Source organism: Sus scrofa, chromosome 1 (assembly GCF_054392235.1).
Source record: "Sus scrofa isolate SSC_HxYL_T2T_F1_AM1 chromosome 1, Sscrofa_HxYL_maternal_Yorkshire_Landrace_v2.0, whole genome shotgun sequence".
In the NCBI taxonomy this organism is placed as follows: Eukaryota; Metazoa; Chordata; class Mammalia; order Artiodactyla; family Suidae; genus Sus; species Sus scrofa.
Window position 1 is genome coordinate 60,950,499 of NC_139383.1, and position 24,479 is coordinate 60,974,977.

Genomic DNA, 24,479 nt, shown 5'->3' on the forward strand with positions numbered 1-24,479 from the left:
ACACAAAGATGACTGAAGATGAATGAAAAGCAGTATAATTTTAAATGACATCTACAATATTCTAGAAGGAAACTGAGATGATTCTCATTTAAGTATCACAATGATCCATCGCCATATTTTTTAAGGAATTATGAGCAAATATCTCTGTAAAGAACAGAAGAAACTGATGAGCAGTAGTTGCTCTTGGGAAGAGGTATTATAGGACTGCAACACACAGGAATGGCACTTTTTCCAGATGTAGGTACCTTATCTATTCAAAAACTTCTTAAAAAAAAAAAAAAGTATTACAAGCGGGGAGTGAATAATTTAAAGAAGAGTATAAAAATTGTAATGTAATGTAATATAGTTATAACTCAAAGAACAGAAATAGATTTGGGTGTCATACTGAATTAACATAATTCCCGATTTATTCAACAGTGTTAGCTTAGGGACTGGTTTCTCAGGTTTTGTTACTTTCTATTAATTTTTGTTTGTTTTGCAAATCAAGAAATATTTATAATATGTAATTTGGAAGAAAACCAATATAACCTTAAAACAAAAGTAACTTTCCCATATAAGATAAAGATAAATATACGTTAAGACCTTCTTATTTTAGAAAATGTCATGAGGCTCCTGCAACTCTCATTCTCAAGACACAGAAATAAGATTAGTAAAGAGGGTGAAATGGTTTTTATTCCTCTAACAAGGGAGATGGAGGAGTTAAAAAGAAAGACACACAGGAGTTCCCGTCGTGACTCAGTGGTTAACGAATCTGACTAGGAACCATGAGGTTGCAGGTTCGATCCCTGGCCTTGCTCAGTGGGTTAAGGATCCGGCGTGCCGTGAGCTGTGGTATAGATTGCAAACTCGGCTCAGATCCCGAGTTGCTGTGGCTCTGATGTAGGCCGGTGGCTGCAGCTCCGATTAAACCCCTAGCCTGGAAACCTCCATGTGCCACAGGAGTGGCCCTAGAAAAGGCAAAAAGACAAAAAAAAAAAAAAAAAAAAAAGAAAGAAAGAAAAAGAAAGACACACAAACACAATGACAAATATAATACAGGAATATGATAAAAAATAAATATAAATAGTTATATTATTCTCCTAGAAATAAATTCCTCATATCTAGGGCAGACTCCTAAGTTTGCTAATTCTTAGCATATCACCTTGCTAAGGGCTATGAGAAAAATGTAATATAATATCGGTTCTCATACTCAAAAGTAAAAGACTATAATCATAGAGACTAGCCTTATACAACCAGAAAATTAGGTAGTGATGATAGGAATTTTAAATAAAAGATTTTATTTGTCTCGGAGTGTGTAGTATATTATCAAGTTTCTCAAAGTCTTTAATAAATTTAATAAACATTCATTGGAATATTTAAGTAGTACAAGGAACTATGCTAGATACCATGGTAGGTAGGTGAAACACTTTTTGATTGTTCGGAAGTATTAGAAGCTATTAAAGGAAATTATAAATAAGGATAAAAATCAGATTGCATATGATGGTTCCTTGAGGGAAAGGGTAAAGTATTTATGAGAATCCGCAATGAGAGATCATCTAATAAGGTATAAGTGCAGTTTAATTTAAAATTGCAAGGAAAGGCAAAATTTCAACAACCTGAGATGGGGTAGGCGGCACTGCAGGTAGAAAAAAAGTCACGCAAGGCAAAAACCAGAAGGATGGTACAGCCAGTAACTGTCATTGGAATTTGGAAGAGAGGTCACTGAAGAAGTTCAGGATGTATTAAGATTCAGTAACAACAGGTAATCATGAGAGGTCTTGATGGTTTGTTTGTTTGTTTGGGACCAAATACTAAGGGATTGGGCATCATAAAAACATCTATGGATGTGTTTCAGGTAGAACAAGAGGCCAGCGCCAGGCAGAGGGAACAGGGCTCTCAGGGATGATAAATTATGCAACTGGAAATTAGAAAAGAATTCTAATTGGAATTTAAGTTGGAGGGATTTAAATGCCACCCTAAGAAAGAGGGAAATTTTTTTGTAATTAAGAACCTGAAGTTTACTAAATAATACAGGTCAACTATCACTGTTGTGTTTTTTTTACAAGGAGCATTTCCGACTGCCCCCTGAAAGAAAAACCAGAATATGAAAGAGAATGGATTGGCAAAGCAGATGAAATATCTAGGATGTTGGGAAAGACAGAGATATAAGTATTTTGAAATTATTATAACTGAAAGAAAATGCTCAGCTTTGTATCATCTTCCAAGATATCCTGCAACTATGTCTATAAAAGAGCTTGTGACAGATAAATGATCATCTATAAAGATGTAGCCCACTGTATTAGGATTCTGGAGCCAGATCACCTTGATAAATAGCAGTCAGCCACTCTATGTGCTACATGATTGTGGGTATTTAACCCACCCCTAACTGTGCTTTGGTTTTCTTACATAAAAATGTGCATACATTATCTTTTACATAAATTAATTTAAAATATAAATGTAAAACTTCAGTATGTATGTTATTTCTTTTAAACTATGTCATAAAAGTGCCTACCTACACAAGAGTTAGGAACACTTCTCTATAAGACTGTATGAATTAATACTTGTGAAATTCTTAAAAGAGCTCTTACCGTCTATTAGTAATTTTAAAACCAACAAAATCTATGACCTGTTTTTGTCGAATGCCTTGAATGTCCCTCCTTTTAAATGATTTAAACTATACCTACCATTTACTATTGTTCTATTGCCCAAGCCCTGTATTTTATACAGATGCTAACTTAATTTAAAAACCCCGGTTTTGGAGATGCAATTCAAGCTGTCTTTGTATGAGCGATAAGATTACATATAACTTATATTGCTACAAAAAGTTAATGCTCAAGATATTTTAAACATAGAGAATAAAGATCACCCACTATTTCACCATTCTGACACACTCACTGTGGTGTCTCTCTTTTCTGTTCCCGTCTATTCTTTTCTCTGTGCATGTTTTGCCTAATTCTAAATATCGGTGTATACAAAATTTTATTATTTTTCATTCAAAATTATTAAGAGGACAATTTAAAATTCCTCTATCACATTGTGCATATTTGAAGGACAGAGTTCAATCAAGGTGATGAACTTCACTTTCAACATTTTGCTTATTTTCAATATTTCAAATTACATGCATAGCTAAAGTGAAAAAAAAAGTTTTTTAAAAAGTTCTTTTATTTCATTGAAATATCTTCCTAGGTAAATGACCATGGATGAGATTACCAAATTAAAGGATATTTAACTACTTGTGGCCTTTGAAATACATGTTCATTCACTCATTGTCATGAGATTACTTAGCCAACTCCTTGTTGCATTATTAATAACAAGATAATAGCAAGCATTCATTGATTATTTGCTATGTCCCAGATACTATTCTTAGGGTTTCTGCATGCATTATTTCATTCACTTCTGACAAGAACCCTATGAGGGAGGTACTATTTTTATCAGCCCCATTTTATACTTCAGGAAACTAAGGCTTAGAAAGAACTGTCCTAGTTTATGCACCTGCTATGTTGTTGAGCCAGAGTTTTAAAATTCTGTGATTCCAGCATCTATCTGAGCAATTAACCTTGTAGTGTATCTTACATTTCTGTCTATATTTGATTATAAATACTATATATTATAAAGACTCATTCGCTATAGTGAAAAGTGACGGTACGAATTACACGCTACTTTTCTGTGAAAAAACATGGTTTTCCAGAATCTAATCAACAAACACAGATTTCAATATTATTACTTCTACTAAATTGAATAAATGTTTTAATTTATTGAATCATATATATGTCCATAAATTATATATTATTAAAATAATGATATATTGTTAAGTTGATACTAGAAAATAGTAAGAAGCAACTATTAGGGAAATTCCTCATTAATAAAAACTAGAAATCTATGATTATTTGAATTCCCCTTTACATGATATCATAAAAAAATTCAAAATCTTTGTTTTAATTCAGAAAATTAAAATTAAGAATATAAATAATGCAAGTAGCTCACATCTTTATGTTCTGACATATGCGCATGTAAATTGCATTACGCTGTATGACTTTTTTACTATTAGGGTGTCCATATATTTGAACATCTAGATCAGAACACTTGTGAAAGCAATAAGATGCAGTATAATAAATTAAACAATGATCTCAGGCAAACTAGGCGCATGGTCACCCTACTAAGAATAAAGTTTCATCAGTTCTTCAGTAATTAAAATCCACTGGTTAAAGACAAGGACAAATTTTAAGAAGCAGTGTGGTATACTGTAGATAAAAGACCTGAACTGACAAATAGGATCCTGGACTCTCATCCAATTTTGTTACTTATTAATATCCCTGAGCCTAAGTTTCTCCATAAGTTGAAATAGAACAAAAAATAATACTTTTTACCTCTTCGTGATTTGGTAAGGATTAAATGAGAAATGAACATAAGTGTAAATGAACACCAGTATAACTGCAAGTAACTTGTACAAATTCAAGTTATAATACCAAGCTCCACACTTTGACAAATGCTATTCTACTTTTTAAAATGGAATAAAATTTTACAAAAGTTCCAAAATTGTATTAGAACACAATTTTATTAGTCTAATAAAATATTTTTCTAGGTGAAATATAATCTGCTCTCAAATTTTAAATGACTATATTGGCTAGGTTGCACAGAAGTTATGATGAGACTGGTATGCTGTTTTCAAAAGGACTTTTCTTTGACAACTGAAGCATGCTATTTGGTATCATATATTTGAATGACTGTTAAGAAATGTGTCTTCATAAAAGCACTATGTTAAAAAATTAGACAGACGTTCTCCATATATTAGTAGATTTGAGAAATATTTGGTTTTCAAATTTGAGATATCTTTTACAAAATCATAAAGAAAAAAAAAAAAACCTCTTACATCAACTGATCAAGAACTGTGATCAGCTTGCAGAGTCGCTCCTATTTCAAATTATACTTTAACAAACACTACAGTGTGCCGCCATTGTAGAACCAGTGCCCAAATAAACTTGCCTTTAAGTGGCTAACCACCCTCATTTGGCTTGGGATTCACTACCATCCTCTCCCCGACACTTTAGTTTTCCTCAATATGGGTCTGGAATTTGTTTTCAAACTCTTAACAAGATCACTGAAAGGAAACGGGAGAAATACTATAAAGGCAAGCCTGGATTGATTCCAGAGGCAACTACTCTCCCAGCAATGTGTTGGAATTATGCCAAGAAGGGAAGTATTTCTGCAAATGAACATAGTGCCACAGTTAAGCATAAGGTATTTAATTCCTTTGTCAACATCACTAAGGTTAAAAATTAGGAAAGTTATATATTAGACAATTTACCTGACTTAGTGCATACATCTTCTTTCAGCTGAACCATAAGGAGGCATCTTCACTCCTTGAATCACGTCTCTAATGAACTCTCACTATTAATATCTAATTTCTCCTATTCCGATGCAGAATTCATGTAGATGACAATGAAGTAATTTTACCCTTTCTTTAAGTACCCCATTATAGTTTGCAGGTGACAATATTTTGGTACTCAAATGTGGCTACAATTCTTGAAACTAAAATAAATAAGTGTGAATAATTTTAATAGTATTACATTTAATGAGACGATTTTGCTCATTTGGAAGAAAGTGGAGTCTTTTCTTCACAGTAAATATAATCCCTTTACCTCAGCTAAAGACTGGTTTTCTTACTAAATTCTATATACTTAAAGGTACAGAACTCAAACTGCTCCTATTTATTTTTCTTAACAAGTAAATGTAGAAATCATTTGAGTTAAATTACACAAAATGAAACAAGACTATTATTTGCTTTAAAATTTTTTAAACCTTAAAAGTGCAAGACCTTTAATGTTATATCCTATTTTCTTGTTAGGCCAACTTAATTGTGCACTTTTACATGTATTCGTAGGTGTCCCATTTTTAATTGTGTAAGCATTTTAAATTCCACTTAGGCATCAATCAAAATCTGCATACTACTAAAACTGGTTGCTTTTACAGTGTGACGTTAAAATGTTCTTATAATAGTTATTGTTGAATCCACCATTTTCAAGTACCTGTTGTTAATTTCCAGTCAATAAGAACACGGTTTTCCATTGAATTGGTTAGGTCACTAAGAATATTCCTATACTTACCCAGTGCAATAGCATTCTGCCTATTAGTAGTGATAAATCTCCATCAGTTTTTGATTTCCATATATAGGGAATCTGCAGGATGTTCTACTCAATAAGAAATACTACTACCAAGAGAAAGGGAAAGAGGACAGCAGGTAGACAGGTTTGACTCCAGGAAGTGTCAAAGGAGGCTGCTAAACTGGTCCATGGGCCTGTAACCTATACCATCTCTATTTGTTTTGCTCAGAGCTTACTTCCCTGTGTCAGCCATGGCAAAGATGATAACTGAGTGCTGGGTCGTAGGCATTTTATATGCTAGCGACCATCCACATGAAGTGTTTAAGTCTCCAACCAGGACAGGAAAAATATATTTTCTCAGCTACTCCATCTAAATAGTGTGTCCAGTAGAAAGATAACAGAAGCCACAAATGAATATGTTTTTAAACTTCTAGTAGCCACATTAAAAAAGAGTAAAACAAAACAGCTGAAATTGATTTTTATTCAACCAATATGTCTGTGTATTATTCTTTCAATATCTAAGTAACATAAAAATTACTAATGATATTCTTTTTTTTAACTAAGCCATTGAAATTCAGTGTGTAATTCATACTTACAGCACATCTCAATTTAGAATAACCTCTTTTAAGAACTTAAGAGCCGTATGTGGCTACTGGTTACCTTTTTAAACAGCACAGATCTAAAAATTTTTTTAATTATTTCTTGAAATGTTCTACTAGAATGAGAATTTTAGGGGAAACAATGTGATTTACATACCAAACTACTAGAAGCAAGGTATTTAAGTTCAGCAATGAAACAATAATATTTGCTTGGATTCTCCTTGCTTTCTGATGAAAACCAGGACAATCTGTTACTAAAAGCATGGGCTCTGGAATAAGAAAGTCCTGAGTTGAATCTCAGCTAGGACCAATCTTACTTATTAAAGTAACTTCAAGCAACAATTTACCCTTGATAGGCCCTTTTTCTTCTGTAAAATAGTAATGCTAATGTTATCTATCTCATTAAATGAACTAGTGTGTGTAAAGCACATGGAAGAGTATCTGCCCATAGTAAATTAGCAAAAGCATTTTGCTACAATAGTTGTTAGCTATTGTTCCCTCTAAATTAACTAGGATTTATAAACATTAAAATTATGCAGCTGATTTTGGGAACAAAGAATACATAAGAGTTATTTGGGGGAATGTATTATGTTTTATAGGTGATAAGAGACCAAAGCAATATAACCTTATTATAAGACATTTTTCAAGATATCCACAAACAGAAAAATATCTATTAATTTTGAAGAACTTTGTGCCATTGTTCAAAATAGAAAAATACTGGCCAAATATTATGGCCACATAATGCTATGTAAGAGAAAATTCAGTTTTACTAGACAAAGGAAAAGGTTCACTAAGTCATATGCTATTATTGTTTCAAAACAAACAGAAAACGTCCAGCTGATGTATTCTGATAAAACTTTACTTTGGCCCATTTCCACAAAAATGTGGTCCATGTACAACATGACTTATCAGAAAAATACTCACTTTATTATTTAGTCCAGGAAAGAAATACGGTTTTGGCAGAAGCAACATCAGAGATTTAGCAAGTGAAATTTGATGATTTTTGTATCAAAAGTTTCAGGACTTATAAAAAAAAATTCTAAAGTTTTTAAATCTATTTGTATATACCTTGCATGTTAATATAGTTCTTGTTAGCAGTGCCCTTAACCTCTTTTTTTCTGATACTCACAAGGCCAGAAAATACGGGTTTCAAAAGAGGAGGAATCACACATCATTAAATCCTGATTGTCACCTCCCTCTGCCCAGTCTCCTCTCTTAAGTCTCACAGCCTGTGTGCAACTGTTGTCCTCTATGTCAAGCACGGGGCAAATTAAAGTTTAGCAAAAAATACCATTATACCAATATTTACTGCAATATTTACGGCACCTTACATACAGATATCACTGTGGGGAATCACGGCTAAGTTCAATAGTGACTTTGCTGAAGACCTACCAGATTGAGTTGCTGGCAGAGAAGACACACATGTTTGAACAATCATTATTACTTAAAATCTCTAATATCAAAATAAAAAAAGTACAAAGTGGAATTGCAATAGTGCATTTTACTTACGTTCACAAGTGTCCCCTTTCTGCTGGTAGCCTGCTTTGCAGATACATTTTCCAATGGGCACTAACCATTCTCCTTCCGCACTGCAGTGCATCCTGGGGGAGTTTTCCGCCTCTTCCTCTGCACTGCTGACACATGTCCCTCGAACCTCGACTAAAGAGGAAAATTCTGAACCAGTCACTGTATCTGGAAAGATAGCTAAGTTCTCAATAATGGACCAGCACTTCTTGTAGTACACTTTGACAGAAACCAAAGCTATGCAAGCCCCTACATCCTGAAAGGCAAGATAGAATCCCTTTTTGGACAAAGGTCCAATCTCTCTCACCTCAGTGTTAAGCTTCATCTTTCTTTCACCAAGGTCACCTTGGGTAAAACTTTCATCTGCAGCAATGGTGTCTATTTTTACATAGAGGTTTTCTCTTATATTCCTGCCAGTGTCGTAGTCTGTTTCATAATAGTACAAATTAAAGGTTTCCTTGCAAGTTCCCAGGACTCCAGGAAGACTGTTACAATCCCTCAGGGTGAATTTCAATTCTACAAAAATCCTTTGTGCATTGCCTTTCGAAATCCAGTTAGTCCGCAGCCAGTTGTTTTGGTTGGGCTCCATGACCTGGCACACCTGGTACGTTCGTATTGGGGTATAGTTCTCATCCAAACCACTAATTTCTTCCCACTGTAAAAGTTAGGAAAGGTCATCAGTCATTCAGCAAAAAACAACATTTTGGTTTTGCAAGTGCATGAGGAATCCCTAGCAGAGCACGAACGCCTACCTTTGAAAGAGTTTGATGGATTCCTACACTGCCTAACACTGTAACCTTTAGAATAGAATCTCAATTTGGCTTCATCCTGATGGCAGAACATCATTTAGGTTGCCGGTATTGTTTGTGCATACAATAAATATTTCATTTCGTTTAATATCTGTTTGCTGGTGTATTAGTGTTTCTTTTTACATGTTTGTTTATGCCAATGGCTCCACTGAGATTATCATTTTTATAGACTAAAGCACCTAACAAAATGACTTAAACTGCCATTTAATGCATAGACATAGAGATACATGGCAGAATTTCTGATAACTCCATTGACATTTTAAGTCTTGATGTTAAACTTAGAAAGTACCTAAAAACACAGGGAAGAAAATGCCAGGAGTACTCTGAAATGTAAAAGTATTCCACAACATGCTGATATTCATAATGCAAAATCTTTCACAGTCTTTTCAAAATGAGATATGAGGGAGTAACATTTTACAGAGATATTTATTTATTGCAGGGGCATATATAACATTGTCCATACTGCTGTATAACTATAAATAAGCAGTTATAAAACTGTGATTCATCTTTATAAATGAATTGCTTTCAACAGACAATCAAATGTACCTGGCAAATCAGTGTGCTGGGTCATATTTCAGTAATAAGCTTTCTGATGTTTAAAAATGTCCATTTTTCGGCTGATACAATGTATAATACAGCAAACATATTTTCACAAAAAAGGAAAATAATAAGCTTAGGCTAATTTGCAACAATTTAAAGATTATTAAACTTTGTATAATATTATCCATATTGCTCATTAGTTAATAAATTTATTTCACTGAAAAGGCTAAAATAAGTTGTTTATGACCTTTCTTAACATTATTAAAAAATTCCCAACTTTACATTTATGATATTTCAGTAGTGAAATTGTCACCTACTTGTATTCATTTCCCCAACAGGAAATGTCAAATATAAAACTATATTAGTATTCAAATTCAAAGTCATACAGCATGCAATATTTAAACTATTGTTTCAAGAAAAGTAGGAAAATAAACTAATAAGCATGTGGTAATGTATTTTATTTGTAAAACTTGACCAGAAAGTTAATTTACTTAAATGAACTGTAAAATATTAATATTTACCTTTAAAGTCATTCTTAGAAAACCAACAAGACTGACAAATTAGTAATATATTATAATTCAGAAATGGCTTGTGATAATATGTAAATGCTACGATTTTATGATACATATCATCAAAAGTCCTCAAATACAGCAAAGAATCCATTAACATGTTCAGCTTTTATTCAACCCAACTTGAGTTTATGACTAGACAATGAGTTACATAGTTTCCCGGGTCAGTTAGCTGCTCATAATCTGTTTGAATGACACTTAGCCAAATATAACCAAATTCATCCATGTGGACAAGCAGATTCTTAGTCTCTTAATTAGGTTAAAATTATTAAAAGAAGTAAAACTAGTAATAGCATCAACCAAAAAATGAAAATTTCCAAAGATAAATGTGCTCATTTTAACAATTCCCTAGTTAGAAGAAACTAAGGTTAATTATTAGGAAGGACTATATCTCAAGAATTCCTTTTCTAGTTCCAAGAACAACTATATGATTTTGTTCTATATATGAAAAGTCAACTTTACTACCAATGAAACTCAGTTGATTTTAATTTTTACTTAAAAATTGACTCCTGATGGAAAAATTTCAACATAACCAATGTATAAATAACAAATAGTGAAATAAATGCATTTAAGGCAATTTTTGTTTTATTATCTCACTAAGAGACTGCTATGATTTCTACAAATGACACCATTGGGAAAGAAGTCTTAATTTGGCTAACATGCTTTTATGGTATGCTTGTGAAATTACTTCCAGACACTTATGTCTTAATAACATTTTATTTCCAGTTAGCTATTTAACCACATGTAAGCCAATCCACTTCATATATGGAATATATTGTCAATCATCATTTTCTAATATTATCTGTTCATTCCTACAGATATCTAGGGTTACTAGTTAATTCATACTTTGAACAGATAAAATGTCCATTTCAGTTCAAGATAACATACACGATCACACTTTATCATTTTGTGGATTATATGGATGAAATATTACAAATCACATATCAATTTACTTCTCTTTAGAAATAAAAAAATCCTCTATCTCTGTTTTAATTGATGGATGGTACAAAAATGAGCCATATCTGTCATTGGCAAGAAAAGTTTTTCATTTTTTTATTGTGAATATTTTCCTATGATGTACATTATTTTACTCATGGAAATGACTTTACTTTTAAGAAAAGCATGACATTCATACTTAAGCATATTTTTTATACTCAATCTGTAAAACAACTGCAATTTTTTCATAGCTTTGTCTGACCTGTACAGATAAGTGCAATATGATCTTAGGCATCTCTCAAATATTAATTTACTAGGAAATCTAAATGCTTTAAACAGATTTGCTTTGTTCACATTTTGCATCCTTAAACTAATTTCCAGTTTATGACATATTGATTTCATTATGTTCTTAGACTCCAAAAATCCCTTTCTGATCTTCATTCCTCTCTTTGCAAAGTTTGCTACACTTTTTATATGCGCACTTACACTTCATGAACTTTGATTCCAGACTTTTCATTGTACAGAAGATTAACTTAAGTAACAACGGGGTACACTGCCCTTTCTTGGAAACTTCTTCCTTATTTAGGGATGAAGAACATGCCCTTTCTCACAATTAAAACAAGAATTGAAGACACAGAAACATAAACACTAAATTTAAGTAATATATCTTTCTGGATACCTGACACATAATGGTCAGAATTTTTTTAGGATGTACTTATATTTTCATAGATTTTTATTGGAGAGTGGTAACTCACTGTAACAGATTTTTACTGTAATAGTGCAGTGCTCTGCTATCACTTCTGATTAATAACAACAAATAGAACATAATACAAATTTTAAAGAATCCAAACAATATTTTACATCAAATTTTATGCTAAACTATTGAGCATATTACATTTTTAGGTATCAAATATATATTGAATGATGCTAAAACTTTTTTCAAAAGAGGGAAACAGATTCACATAATTCATTTAAGATTTATACACAACCTACCTGGTGATTATATTAAAGGATTATAAAGTAACTAAAGAGGTTTAAGTGAGTTTGTGAAAGCATGTTCTCTGTAATTAGTTAACATTTATAGCCTGGAACCTATAGTATGGTCCCACTCACAATAAGAACTTAAAAGAGCAGGGTTAAAGAGATTTTTTTTTTAATCCATTTTTCTAAAGTTCTAACTATCCTACTCAAAGACTTAATGTCTCATTATAAAACAAAAGATATTGAAGAAGATATTTAAAATCAAAACAGCTTAAATATGAAGAATGTGAATAATTCCACTGGGGATGGGGGATGGTTTTATTTCTTACTTTAAAAAATAAAGTAAATAAAGTGTGATATTTTATGAGAAGCCCTTACCCCATTGGGTGGAGAGGAAATCCATTCCAACTCTGTTTGTTGTGCTTTAGAATCCAGCAGTAGTACTGAAAAAGAAAGTTGCATTTCTACATGTTAGATGAAAATCATAAACATGCTTTTATAAAAGTCATTAAAGTGGATCTCATTTTAAAAATAATTATCATTTATGATTTAAAACATATAAAGGTATTTACATTAAAGAATGACAAAATGTACACCCACCTGATAGAAATATATTCCACTTTCTTTGGGAAAAAAGATATTAGAATATAAACAATATGTTTTTAATGAAAATATTAAGATAAATTTAAAATTCAAAAGTAGCATGAAAGCAAGAGTAAAAAAAATGTGGTGTATACTGATTCCATAGTATTATATAAAGAATTTTGTAAACCACTGAATGCTCCAAACTGTCAAATATAACAACATGAATACAATAAAAGTATAATTCCATATTACTCTTCAGCCAGTCATTAATTTGTAATATTCTGCCAAAAGTATTTCCTAATGCCTTTTGAGAACTGGAATTTTTTTTTTTAATTTTCCACACACAGTGTCTCTCTTAAGCCAAGATGAATACAATTAAAAACTATATTAAGCAATGTTATCATGAGAAAAATAAATTGTCTATTATTTACAAGATAAATTTCTGAGTTAGTCAAACATCTGTTTTCAATATTTCTATTTTTTCAATTTCCAAATATTTCAAAGCATTTAGCTAATTCTCAAAATGGTATATTTAAACTTTGACTTCACTTTTAAAAACAGTTGTAGTCCACTTTTATGCTACCATAAAGCATAATGCAATTAACTTCGTATTTATAGAAATATAATAAATGCTCCTGATGGTATTAATACATTCAAATGACATGCATTAATATAACTATACTTCAAATTTGATATATTTTATTGCTTTTTAAGACAACCACCTTCCTAAAGCATGTATTCTTTGCTCAAGCTGGTTTCAGTTACATGAGTTTTTACTCTTTAAAAATATTTTTCCGACTGTATAGCATTTAAACAAATGTATCAATTAGTCCAGAAATTATGGTGAATACATTTTAAAGTATGTAAATGTGCTTACCATCAACCTCAGTAAAATGTTAAATTTGGACTTACATGAAGTACATGCTTAAACTTTTCAATGATCAATGGAGGAAAAAATACTTTTTAAGTAATGATATTTGTTTTGCTAAGAAAACAAAGAAACAGTTGATATGTGTTCAACTCCTTTATGCTAATCAAGGTTATTATTCCCTATAACTGAAAATAGATATAGAAACATTTTCCTTTACCAAAATATTTTATTCTTGAGACTCCCAGGGAGACCATGACAGCACAAACCTTGGCCACAAACACTTGATTCCCTTTCAAACAATAATCATTTTTAAAAGCCACACTTTTAAAATACCAAGTTGTATTTTGAACTAGGAATATCAATAAATGTTTGGTCTACTGAATTTATATGAAGTAATTTGTAAAGTTTATTTTGTTTTTGTCCTCAACGTGAACAAACTACTGAGTTCCAGATATTTTCCTGTTGAGATGATTTTTATTTTATTATCATTATTTTTTTCGTTCGGTCTTCTGCACTGATAAGAGACACGTGAATTTTAAATCCAGCAGACCTTCTTGAATCTTTTTTGAGGGTGAAATAAACACTGTGATGATTGCTTACTGCACAGCCTGAGGTGGGAGCCAGGGATCCTGGCGGGGCAGTGATGGCAAACAAGAAAGAAGCACGAAAAATAAAAACAAAAGGGAAATGGGCCCCTGACCATGAACCAGCTCTAAAGTATCAGCGCCTCTGCTCTCTGGACCAGCCCGAAAGTGAGCGCTTTCGCCTTCCCGCTCAGAGCACGGGGTGCCAGGCTCCCTTCGCGCCCGCGGAGGCGTAGCCCAGCAGCCGACCCGACCCCCGGGGCGCGCTGGCCTGGGCCGGAGGACTCTGCGTCCCGACGCGCAAGCCGGGGCGGGGGAGTTGCGGGGGCGGGGGTGTCGGGAGCGAGAAGCCAGGGCGCGCCCTGATAAGCCAGCTCCCAACCCGGCTGGCAACCGCGAGCGGGCAGCAGGGACCGGGGCGGGGCCGTCGGCGGGGCGTGGCGGGGCTGCCAGACCCACGCGCCCGCCGAGAGGAGCGTCCATTACGCATCCGTCCTCCGCCAGACCTGGGCACTCCAGGGAGCTTGTGGCGCCCGGGCTCCAAAAGGAGCCGGGAGGAGGAGAAAGGCTTTCAGGAAGCTTCTCCTCAGAGGGAGCGGTAGCGGCAGCTTTAACGCGAGAGGAAAAACAGCGGCTGCATTTCGCCTCCAAGCGTCAGATTCTAACTTATACGTGCGCTCCCTGTATCGGGAACTAACCTCCCGGAAAGAACGTGTGCTGGAAAAGTGGAGGAAGGGGGTCCTTCATATTCCTCTAACCGTCCCCATCCGCCCTGGGAGGCCAGGCACCTGCTTCAGTCGCTTCCCAGCGCTAGCCCCTGGGTGCCACGGCCTCGGGGCTTTTCGGCTCCCAGAACCGCAGTCCTAGACCGCCGCTGCGCGCCGGGAGCGTGGCCACAAAGAAGAGGAGCGCATTGGCCACCCTGCGCACCTTTTAAATGGCTCACTTCTGCCTGCAAAGAATGCAGCCTTCTAAAATCAGAATCCTCTCCACGTATCTCACATCCAGAAGCAAACCATTCTGACTGCAGAAACCTCTCCCCCTAGTGATGCAGTTATTTATAGCTCAAACTCCTGCCGGTGTCTGCTCCAGCTAGAGCGCAGGATTTCGCCCCGGCTGTGCAAACTTTTCCTCGGGTCCCGCTATTCCGGAGGATCAATACAGGGTCTCAGGATTGAGTGTCCCTAATCGCAAATGTCATGAGAGTAGAAATGTGGTTTTGGTATGGCTATGTGTTTCAAGCAGATACGGGCTCATCTGCAAACGCGAAACTGAGAGAGAGGAGTTAAGGTTTTCCCTGAATGGGTTCAGCATCAACACAGGTTGCAGATGTGAAAACTGGAGTCAGGAGGTCAGCTTGGATCAAGGAGTGGGACATGGCGTTTGGGTGTGTGTGGGGGGGGGGGTGAATGACGGAAGAGGGATGCATGAAGGTAATTTTTAAAAGCAGCACTAAATCACTAAGTTTTCAGGGACAGACGAGGCGAGTATCGATACGTATCCACACCCGATCACCACCATGACCCAAATCTGATAACAAATTCCTCCTTCACACTTCAGGAACAAATAATTATTCGTATTCTGCTTTTAAAGTCGGAAAATCAACCCTAGACTTAGAGCCTGGAAAATACGGAGGAAGTCGGGTAGATTGTGACACTGGTCAGAAGCGAGACGTTTCCATTGACAGAATTTATTTTTCCCCAGCTCCAACTACAGGCACCGAAAGGTATTTTACCTTCTGTCAATGGTTCAAAGGAGAAGGGGGGGGGGGGGGAGGAAAGCCACATATAGTGGTATCTGGCTGCTCAACTGAATCCTGCTCTCATCTACCAGAACTAGCCCTCGGGGTCCAAGTCTTTTGCAAGGTTCGGCCACTCGGACTCCTCAAATCCCGGACTGTGGGGCAGAGGTTTCGGGACTTCTTGTCGCCCAGGCAGCATCTTGTTATCAATTGCATAGCCCCAACCGGCTCCCAGCCTCCACCGCCTGGCCAAGCCCGCTGGGCTGCCGCTGTCCCCGTGGCCGCTGGGACCCGCGCAGCGCGCGCTGAATGGAGATGTCTCCGGCCCGCCGGGCGCGGGGCGCGCGCCGCTCGCTGCTTCACCTCCACGGCGTTATTGTTCCGCGCCGGCGGCCGAGCGCCAACCGCAGGCCCGCGCCTGCTCCTCCGACGCAGTGAGCACTTTATTAGTAACCCGAACGTTCGGAGCTCACACGAGTCAGGGCCCCTTTGGGAAGGCTCTGGACCTCAGCCGCTTTGCCGGCGGGCTGGCCAAGACACTAGAGGCTGCACTCTCCAGTCTCCGACCAACTCCGACTGCAGCTTAACCTCAGAGAGACAAACGGCGAGAAGAGAAGGAGAGGGCGAGAAGAGAAGGAGAGAGCTAGAGGAAGAGCTCTGAACCGCCCGGAGTCCCAGAGAAAGAGCTTGCCGGCAGTTTCCTCTCCCCCGTCCCCCGCCCCCTTGCTCACGCCCTCCGGACAGTCTGCACCAGAAATCCCGCTCCCGTCGGTTGGACCGCCTCGGGCGCAGGGCTGCAGGCGGCTCGGAGCAGCCCCGCTAGCCACCCGCCAGCCAGGAGCAGCCGGAGCGGTGAGGGGGCGGGGAGCCGGCGGGGGAGGGTCGCCCCGCGCCGGAGGCGCGGCCCGTAGCCCGGCGGACCAGCGGGCTCTTGCAGGTAGACAGCTAAATAAATAAGTCAGAACAAACTTTGCTTTCCCATCACCTTACCTTCCTTTGCAGCCTGCGCCTCCCCGGTATGTGCAAAGCGGAGCAGCCAGATGTAGCATAAAATAATCCATGAAGGGTGCCGAGTTTGAAAAACCATGGTGCATGAGCAGGTTTTATCGTAGGTTTCAGTTGAGTCGTAGCTTTTTAAATGCTGTTTGCTCCGAAGTGTTGTTTTTTTTTTTAATTTTTTATTGCGCTCCACGCATCGCTTCCCCTTCTCGATCTCCGGCCGGCTGTTCCACGTTTAGCTTTTTTAATTTTTTTCCCCCTCCTTTCGTTCCCACCGTGTTTGCTGCCTGCAAGTCTCCGACTGCAGACCGGCCGCTTGCTCCACACTCCAATAATATCAATTAGGGGGAGGGGGCGGGGCTCCGAATCCAGAGCCTCCGCCACTTGGGCTGAGTGGCAGGCGCAGCCGGCCTGCCAGGCAGCGATTCCCAGGGCCTAGGGGCGGGTCCTCGTGAAAAGGCCGCCCCGGCCACGGGGGCGGGGTTCGGGGCGCGGGCCAATCCGCGGCGAGCGGAGTCAGGTTGCGGGTCCAGGATTCCCTCCAGGTTCTGAGCTCCGGGCCACCGCTGGATGCTCCAAGAAGGAGGACGTGGATGGTAGCCGAGGTGCGTGCTGCTATAAACACTTTGTTTTTAGCAACTGCAGCTTTCGTGGAGCAGAATCAATCCGAAAGTAACGCTCCCAATTTATAGTCGTGTATAAGCGGTACTCCTCACGGTCTTTAAGCAACCAGAGGCGATGCAAGCCATCTCTCAGCTACCAAGCATGCAGCCGGGACAGTGAAATGAACTGTGCCTTTAAGTAAAGTGCCTTTTACTTTTTTGTTGTTACTATCTCCGCGGGTCGAGTAACTTTGTTCTTTTTCTTTTTTGAAGGGTTACTACTTCTCTTTCTCTGTTACTCCAAAGGTAGTCAGCTCTAGTCACCATCATTCTCTGGAAGAATAAAAGTAACTAAATGTATTGTGTTCAAACAATGTTTCCTAGAGTTTGCAACAAGCTCTGGCAAAAGATGTGAAGGAAAAGGGAGTGAAAAAAGGAAGTCTTTTGTTTTACGTGCCCCCTTACCCCCGACCTATCATTTAACAATAGTTGGTTGGATGAAGTAGGACCTTAAGAGAGAAACTTCGGAAGGTTCCGCATCATTTTTCTTACATGTTTATCATTTTCTGAGATTTTCCTTTTCCTAAGATTGCCCCACTTTGATCGTTTTCTATTTCGCTGAATAAATTGCATTTAATTTTAAAGAATGCTACCAGGCATGAAATTAAAATTAAAAGCAAGACCTCTTTCGCAAATATTGACTACTTTTCAATAATTATTCCAAATTATCTTTCAAAGGCAAACTAAGAATAAAAAAACGTAACCAACGTCTCCAGTTGATTTAGTCTGACTAAAATACTGAAGACAACTCCTTAGGGGAATGCCTTTATTGTTAGGCAGTTTTGGACACTTTGCAATTCAAGAGATGGGTGATACAGTAAGAGGAAAAATAGTTTAACTTTAACTGCCAAATAATAAAATCCAAAGATCACAAAGAGTCACTTGATCATATTTTTAAGAGGAGCTTCATTTTCTTCCCGTCCTGTATTTCTTCTCTTAAAAAAAAAAAATTCTGTCATTCATGGTTTGCCTTTATTTATGAGAGGCAAAAAGTTTGACCTCCCCTTAGACTCCAAACGTTTGCTACCCTTTCTGTCTGGAAATGTTAAGTAAATTGAGTTGTTTTGGGTATTTATAGCAAAGACTTCAGAGATCACAGATCTTATTATTTATTTTATGGAAAATTGTCTGCTGTAGTTTTTACTTGCCTAATGCAATTACGAAAAAGAGAGAAATGAGATTTCCTTCCCCTCTAACCTTTCTTTGGGTCTGTAGTTTATTTCTTAAATGTTACTTGTTCCTAGCCATTACACCTATTAAATATTTTAGAAATTATACCTAAAAGCATCTTAAGTGCCCTTTAAAGGATGCATAGAAAATGTAAACTGCCTAATAGATTAACCTTGAAAAGAGACAAAAAGATGTAGAGTGCACTTATTACAGAGATCAAGCAGTATTTAACCAAACAGATTGTAAGGTAAAACATTAGAACTAAAAACATAAATCCCTACACATAGTAAAAATTGTAAGGTAAAACATTAGAACTAAAAACATAAATCCCTACACATAGGCAATAAAGCTATTAATCTCACAAACTCACATATATTAAACCACGCTAATAGTTAAAAAAATTCTCCAGGATTTCCACACTTTCCCCAGGGTCTCATCCCCACTTCTTAGAATGACACCAAGGTAGCCTTTAAAGTTTAAAATATTCCTTTCATCTATTGAATGACTAATACTCAGTGATGTGAATACAAATACTTTTCCATTAAACCAGAAACCGTAGAAGTAACATCCTTCACTCTGATAAGTGTAGGTGGTATAAGGAGCTCACTTATTGGGTTCCTTTCTCTATCAGATACAGGGGCATGTTCAGCCTCGCTTTTATTTTTAGAGACCAGAGGCTTCACATTAAATGCACATGTGCCAGACTGCTGACAGTTTTTCCTGCAGAGTTGCACAATGATGCTCATTTTTAGTTTTAACAACCTTCTCTTCTTTCTTTTGTATCTAGGTATATTGATGTCATGGAATTCAAATAAAAGTGAATGACTTAGTCAAGAAAACTGCATTATACTGTATTATACAGTATATATTTTAACAAATTGGCATTGGACTGCATTTGACTTAACTGCAAAGCTTATAAACTTCTTTGCACATGAAGCTATTGAAATTTTTTAAGAAAGTTCATAAAACTTGTATTTTAAAATAACTTTAATAGTTAATTTCTTTATATCACTTTACGATGGTTTATTTTAGCTTCTTACCTATGATTTGTGCATATTAGCTCTAAAGCAAATTTTAGAAAAGTAAATCTGTGTGTATATAAAATGAATTAAATATCATTTTTGTGAGCAATACCAAATGGTGTCTATACAACCAACACATATGAGTTAAAGCAGAAATTCTGAAAACTGTTTTTTTTTTATTTTTATGTATTCATTGTGAAATGCACTTGATAGAATAACCTACTTATATTTAAGCAATTTTAAATAAATGGAGAAAAGAGACCAAAACTTTAGAATTACTATGTATAGACCTTCTTCCAAAACATCTGTCATAATTGTATAGCATAATGATGAAAAATGCCAATTTTGAGATGCAAAGAAGACATATTTTTTTATCTAATTGCTAATAATCACACATAACTGTACATATATGAAAATAAGTGTACACATTCAAGTTACACATTCCAAATGAGGGTTTAGCAGTTATCTTCATTTAACTTGCTTTAACACTAATACTTACTTCACTTTTAATCTCTGGGGAAATTCTTGATTTTCAGAAAGAAATAGTCACTTAGAACTAAATTCTAACAACTTCAGGGAATAAGCTCAGTGAATTTTCACATAAAATCGTGTGTGTGTGTGTGTGTGTGTGTGTGTGTGTGTGTATTAACCCAGCCTTTAGAAGGTAAAGGAAGACCCTGAGATTTCAGTATGTTACAAATCCAAGGCTGCCAAACTAAATAATTAACCACAACGAAATCAAAGGGCTGTTTCGGAACCTACTACTTTTGCATACATTCACAGCTGGTAAATGTGAAAATGCAAGTTCATCACAGAAAAAGGGGTAATTTAAACTGAATTAGAAAAGGTACTATGCAGAAGAAACTGATAATAAACAGAAAGGAAACATTAGGTCTCAGTTAATAGATACTACAGAAAATTGGGTTCTCTGTGATTTCAGTCAAAATGTAAACAATCTTTCCACTGTGCAGGAAAATCACTTACATATTTACATTAGCATGATTTATGTGGCATATATAAAATATTTATTTGCAGTCCAATGTGAAAAATGTACACAAGTTAAGCTCAGAAAAATATAGTAATAATTTTACTTATTCTTAAAAATTTCAGATTTAGCCAGCAATATAGGAAGTCAGAGGTCAGGAATCAAATAAGTCAAGACTGTATTTTGCGCATTAATAAAAGTTCGTTCACTTTTATATGGTCATATAAATTGGTGATGTTTAGGAGATTACAGTTATAATTCTTTAACTGCAAGTACTGAGTCAGTTCAAGACAGGTTAACAAAAATACCATTTATATGAAAATTATGAATCCAGTTGAATAAGATGTCACTGAAATTTTCTGATCACCTAAAATATCCAAATTGTTAAATCAAATAACTTATTGACTAATATTCAAAGATCTACTAAATATAGCATAGAAATATGACACATTATACTCAAAATCACTTAAAGCATATCCAATGTGCTTAACATTTTTTTTTTTTTCAAATTTGATTTTGCCTGAGGAGGCTCTTCTTTTCCATCACTTAAACTTCATTTTGCTATAAATCACCAGCATGGATAGGAAGAAGCTTAAATTATGCAAATTACATCTACATGTTTTCGTGGTTTCTCATTTTGCAATTTTTTAGCTCTTCAAACCCGTTGAATTTTCAGGTATCAAGGAGATAATTCAATGACCACCAGGGGGCATCAGGATTTCTGGGTGTCCTAGCCAACAAACTCCACACTGAATGAGGATGAGGTAATTATGAAATCATATACATATATAATTATGTATATATATATTTGTATATAACTTTATATATATATATATATATATAATTAATACATATTTATCCCTTTCACTCTTTTAGGTTTCTTGTACTCTTTACATATACCAGCCTACTAAAGGCCTTTGTAAATATTTGTGAGATGTTCTATAATCAATTTCAGTTTATTCAGGCCATAGTTAACTGAAGGGGCTCCAGAGGCACCTTAGAAGGTGAACTATATTGCAGAAAAGCTCTCTCCAGTTCTTGTAAACCAAACAGCTGAGGGAGTTCCCATTGTGGCTCAGCAGTAACTAATCCCTGGGGTATCCATGAAGATGCAGGTTAAATTCTTGGCCTCGCTCAGTGGTGTTAGTGATCTGGGGTTGCCATTAGCTGTGGTGTAGGTTGTAGACATGACTCGGATCCTGCGTTGCTGTGGCTGTGGCGTAGGCTGGCAGCTGCAGCTGTGATTTGACCCCTAGCCTGGGACCTTCCATTTGCCACATGTGCGGCCCTAAAAAATAAATAAATAAAAATAAACCAAACATCTGAGGAACTCTGACTCTCCAAATAGACCTCAGATAGTCTATTCCTTATTTTCCACCCACTTTACTCCCAGAATCTTTTATCCTGGAAACAGAGCCAGTCTGAGCTTGATGTTCCCCTGGACTTGACAGTTCTGAGTTTTTAACGGTCCTGTGACATTCCTAGAACCCTTTAGCTTGAGAAACATTTTATAGACCACTTCTCCCTGCTAGTCATCTGCCATGGTTAATACTAAAAGCAAAATTCTGTCAAAATCTTCCTGGTAACTTTCAAGAAAATCTAAGGAAAGGTCTGAACAATAGTAATTTTAAGCTTCAAAGTAACTTAGAATCAGAGTTTCTGGGTAAGAGGGAAATGAATTCATGAATTGTGTGCTGTAAAATTATAATGCTGTGGACACTTTTCCCACTGACTACAGGTGGAATTCTGTATACTGCCAAATGTAGTGCCTTACCCCACCCCTTAACGTGGCCTATAGTACATTCTCTGATTGTCTGTGGAGAAAGAGAGCACATTTGTATGACACAAGGACCCTCCTGAGAGGAAAGGTATTTTATGTCCCTAACCCAATCCCATTTGAATTTCAACATTGGTAGAAGCTTCAAAATATTAAAATGGCTCTGACTGAGCTCAAGTACCTCAAAGAAGTACTCACTGTAAAGGAAGGAAAAATCTGGGCTAAAAATGTGCTGGGTGAAATATGCCTAAGGCAGCAGACCTCTGAGCCCAGCGACCCAGGTATGGTGTTAGTACTAATTATTTAAAAGAGCTATACTGTTGTAGCTCAGATGTGAAGGGACACTAGAGAGCAAGGCATCTCTGTAGCAAATCTGTGTGGAGCTAGGTTTCAAAACAACAGTATGGCTGTGAGGAAAAATGAAGTCACTAGTGGACCAAACATATGAGTCTTTGGGAAGAGATCTGAACCCTTTGAACTGATTGTACTTCTTGGAGTTTTCAGACAATTCTGGAGAGAAGAAAGTCTTAAGAAGGAGATGCTAGATTCTTCCTTAAGTTGAAAAAGCCAAATTAAAAGATGGTGACTATATGTCTTCTTGATGTGAATCAAATTGTTTACAGATTCACAATCTAAAAAACATAATATTTCAGAAAAAATACTGACAGAAACCTCAGAAATAGGATTTTCAAGTATTAATAAATATTTAGAAAGGCACAGAGGGCATATGCACATGAATAAAGCATAGCCCAATACTCACAAGACCTAACACCATCAGGATTCCTTTGTGACTCATGTTTCCTTTTAGAAACAGGGAGATCATATGTTGAGAGAAATAGGTTACTAGCCAGTTTTACTCAGTGTGGATTTCAGCCATGTCAACAACGATGATGTCTTCAGAGTCACACTTTGACCATAAATTGCGAGCTGACTCAATGCACAATAAGGATTTTATCATCTGGCTTGTCCAAAGGTGTTTTCTTTTACTCTCTCTGCACTCAGATCAGATTTTTTAAAAATTCATGAAAATTTATACTCCATCTCAGATTCCATGAGGTAACTATTATCATTGTTTGGTTTTATAGATGCATTGCTTTAGCTAAAGCTACAAAGTTAACCTGGAACATTCTCTAGTTGATTTTAGATTGATGAAATGACTGAGGTCAATCTCAGTTTAATTAAGTATTTTAACATCTGATCGTCACTCTCTCAGCAGTCTTTTTTCTGGCAAGCTGTGATAGCAAGGTGCGTGAAACTAAAGATGTGAAAAACATGACAGAAACTTGCCTCATTTAAGGCTAGATATGACCATAAAAGACAAAACCCACTTTATCTACCTCACAAGTATGGGGAAAGAAAATTTATCCTGCATACCAATAAATACAGACAAGACCCCTTATGAGAGTTCTCTCAGATCTCAACTTGGGTTTAGTATTTCTATACTAATCACACCTCTGTATTTATTTTAACAATTTATCGTATATTACATATACTTTTGAGTTAAACTTTTGAGGGAACAATTACCTTCTAAACTTTAATAAAATTATACTGTGATAACATGCATATCCTCAGGTACTTTTGGAAAACTGTTCAGTGAATCATCTTTTTTTTTCCTATTTTTTTTTTTTTTTTTTTTGCTTTTTAGAGCTGCATTTGTGGTATATGGAAGTTACTGGGCTAGGGGTCAATCAGTTCCACACCATAGCCACAGCAACCGGTGTCTGTGACCTACACCGCAGCTCACGGCAATGGCAGATCCTTATCCCACAAGCAAGAGCTCATCACATTTTAAATGGTAGTTATGTCCATTTTAGAGAATAACACCTATGATTCAATAGATTATACTTGTTCCCAAGGCTGTACAACAGGATGGTGAAGGATACTGAACAAAAAGGAAAAAAAGCAGTTACAAGCTTGGGATCAATGTTAGAGTACCATGTATTTGAATATCTCAAAATACAATAAATATTTTATAAAAATTCCTCTATATTTACCCAGTTATCTTTAATAAAACTTAAAACTTAAAGATCTACATTGGACTAGAA

The 24,479-nt window shown here is 36.4% G+C and overlaps 2 protein-coding genes across 10 annotated transcripts in view; both read right to left on the bottom strand.

The window, feature by feature from the left end:
* EPHA7 (EPH receptor A7) overlaps nt 1-17,128 on the bottom strand; it is a 172,150-nt gene extending 155,022 nt beyond the window's left edge. For all 9 annotated transcript variants that reach the window (XR_014840107.1, XR_014840101.1, XR_014840112.1 and 6 more), the window contains exons 1-3: nt 16,810-17,128; nt 12,417-12,481; nt 8,189-8,858 (exon numbers count right to left, since the gene is read on the bottom strand). Coding sequence is in view for 4 of the 9 variants with exons in the window: in XM_021090161.2 (XP_020945820.1) it covers nt 8,189-8,858; nt 12,417-12,481; nt 16,810-16,906 (832 nt within the window). In the remaining 5 variants the exon portion in view is untranslated. The remainder of the gene's footprint in view (nt 1-8,188; nt 8,859-12,416; nt 12,482-16,809) is intronic.
* Nucleotides 12,639-16,877, bottom strand: LOC146406118 (uncharacterized). Its single transcript, XM_085016590.1, has 2 exons — nt 14,045-16,877; nt 12,639-12,661 (listed from the first exon to the last, which is right to left on the bottom strand). Exon 1 carries the CDS (start codon nt 14,559-14,561, stop codon nt 14,091-14,093), a length of 471 nt encoding a protein of 156 aa, XP_084872716.1. The 5' UTR covers nt 14,562-16,877; the 3' UTR covers nt 12,639-12,661; nt 14,045-14,090.
* Nucleotides 17,129-24,479: the final 7,351 nt, after the last annotated feature.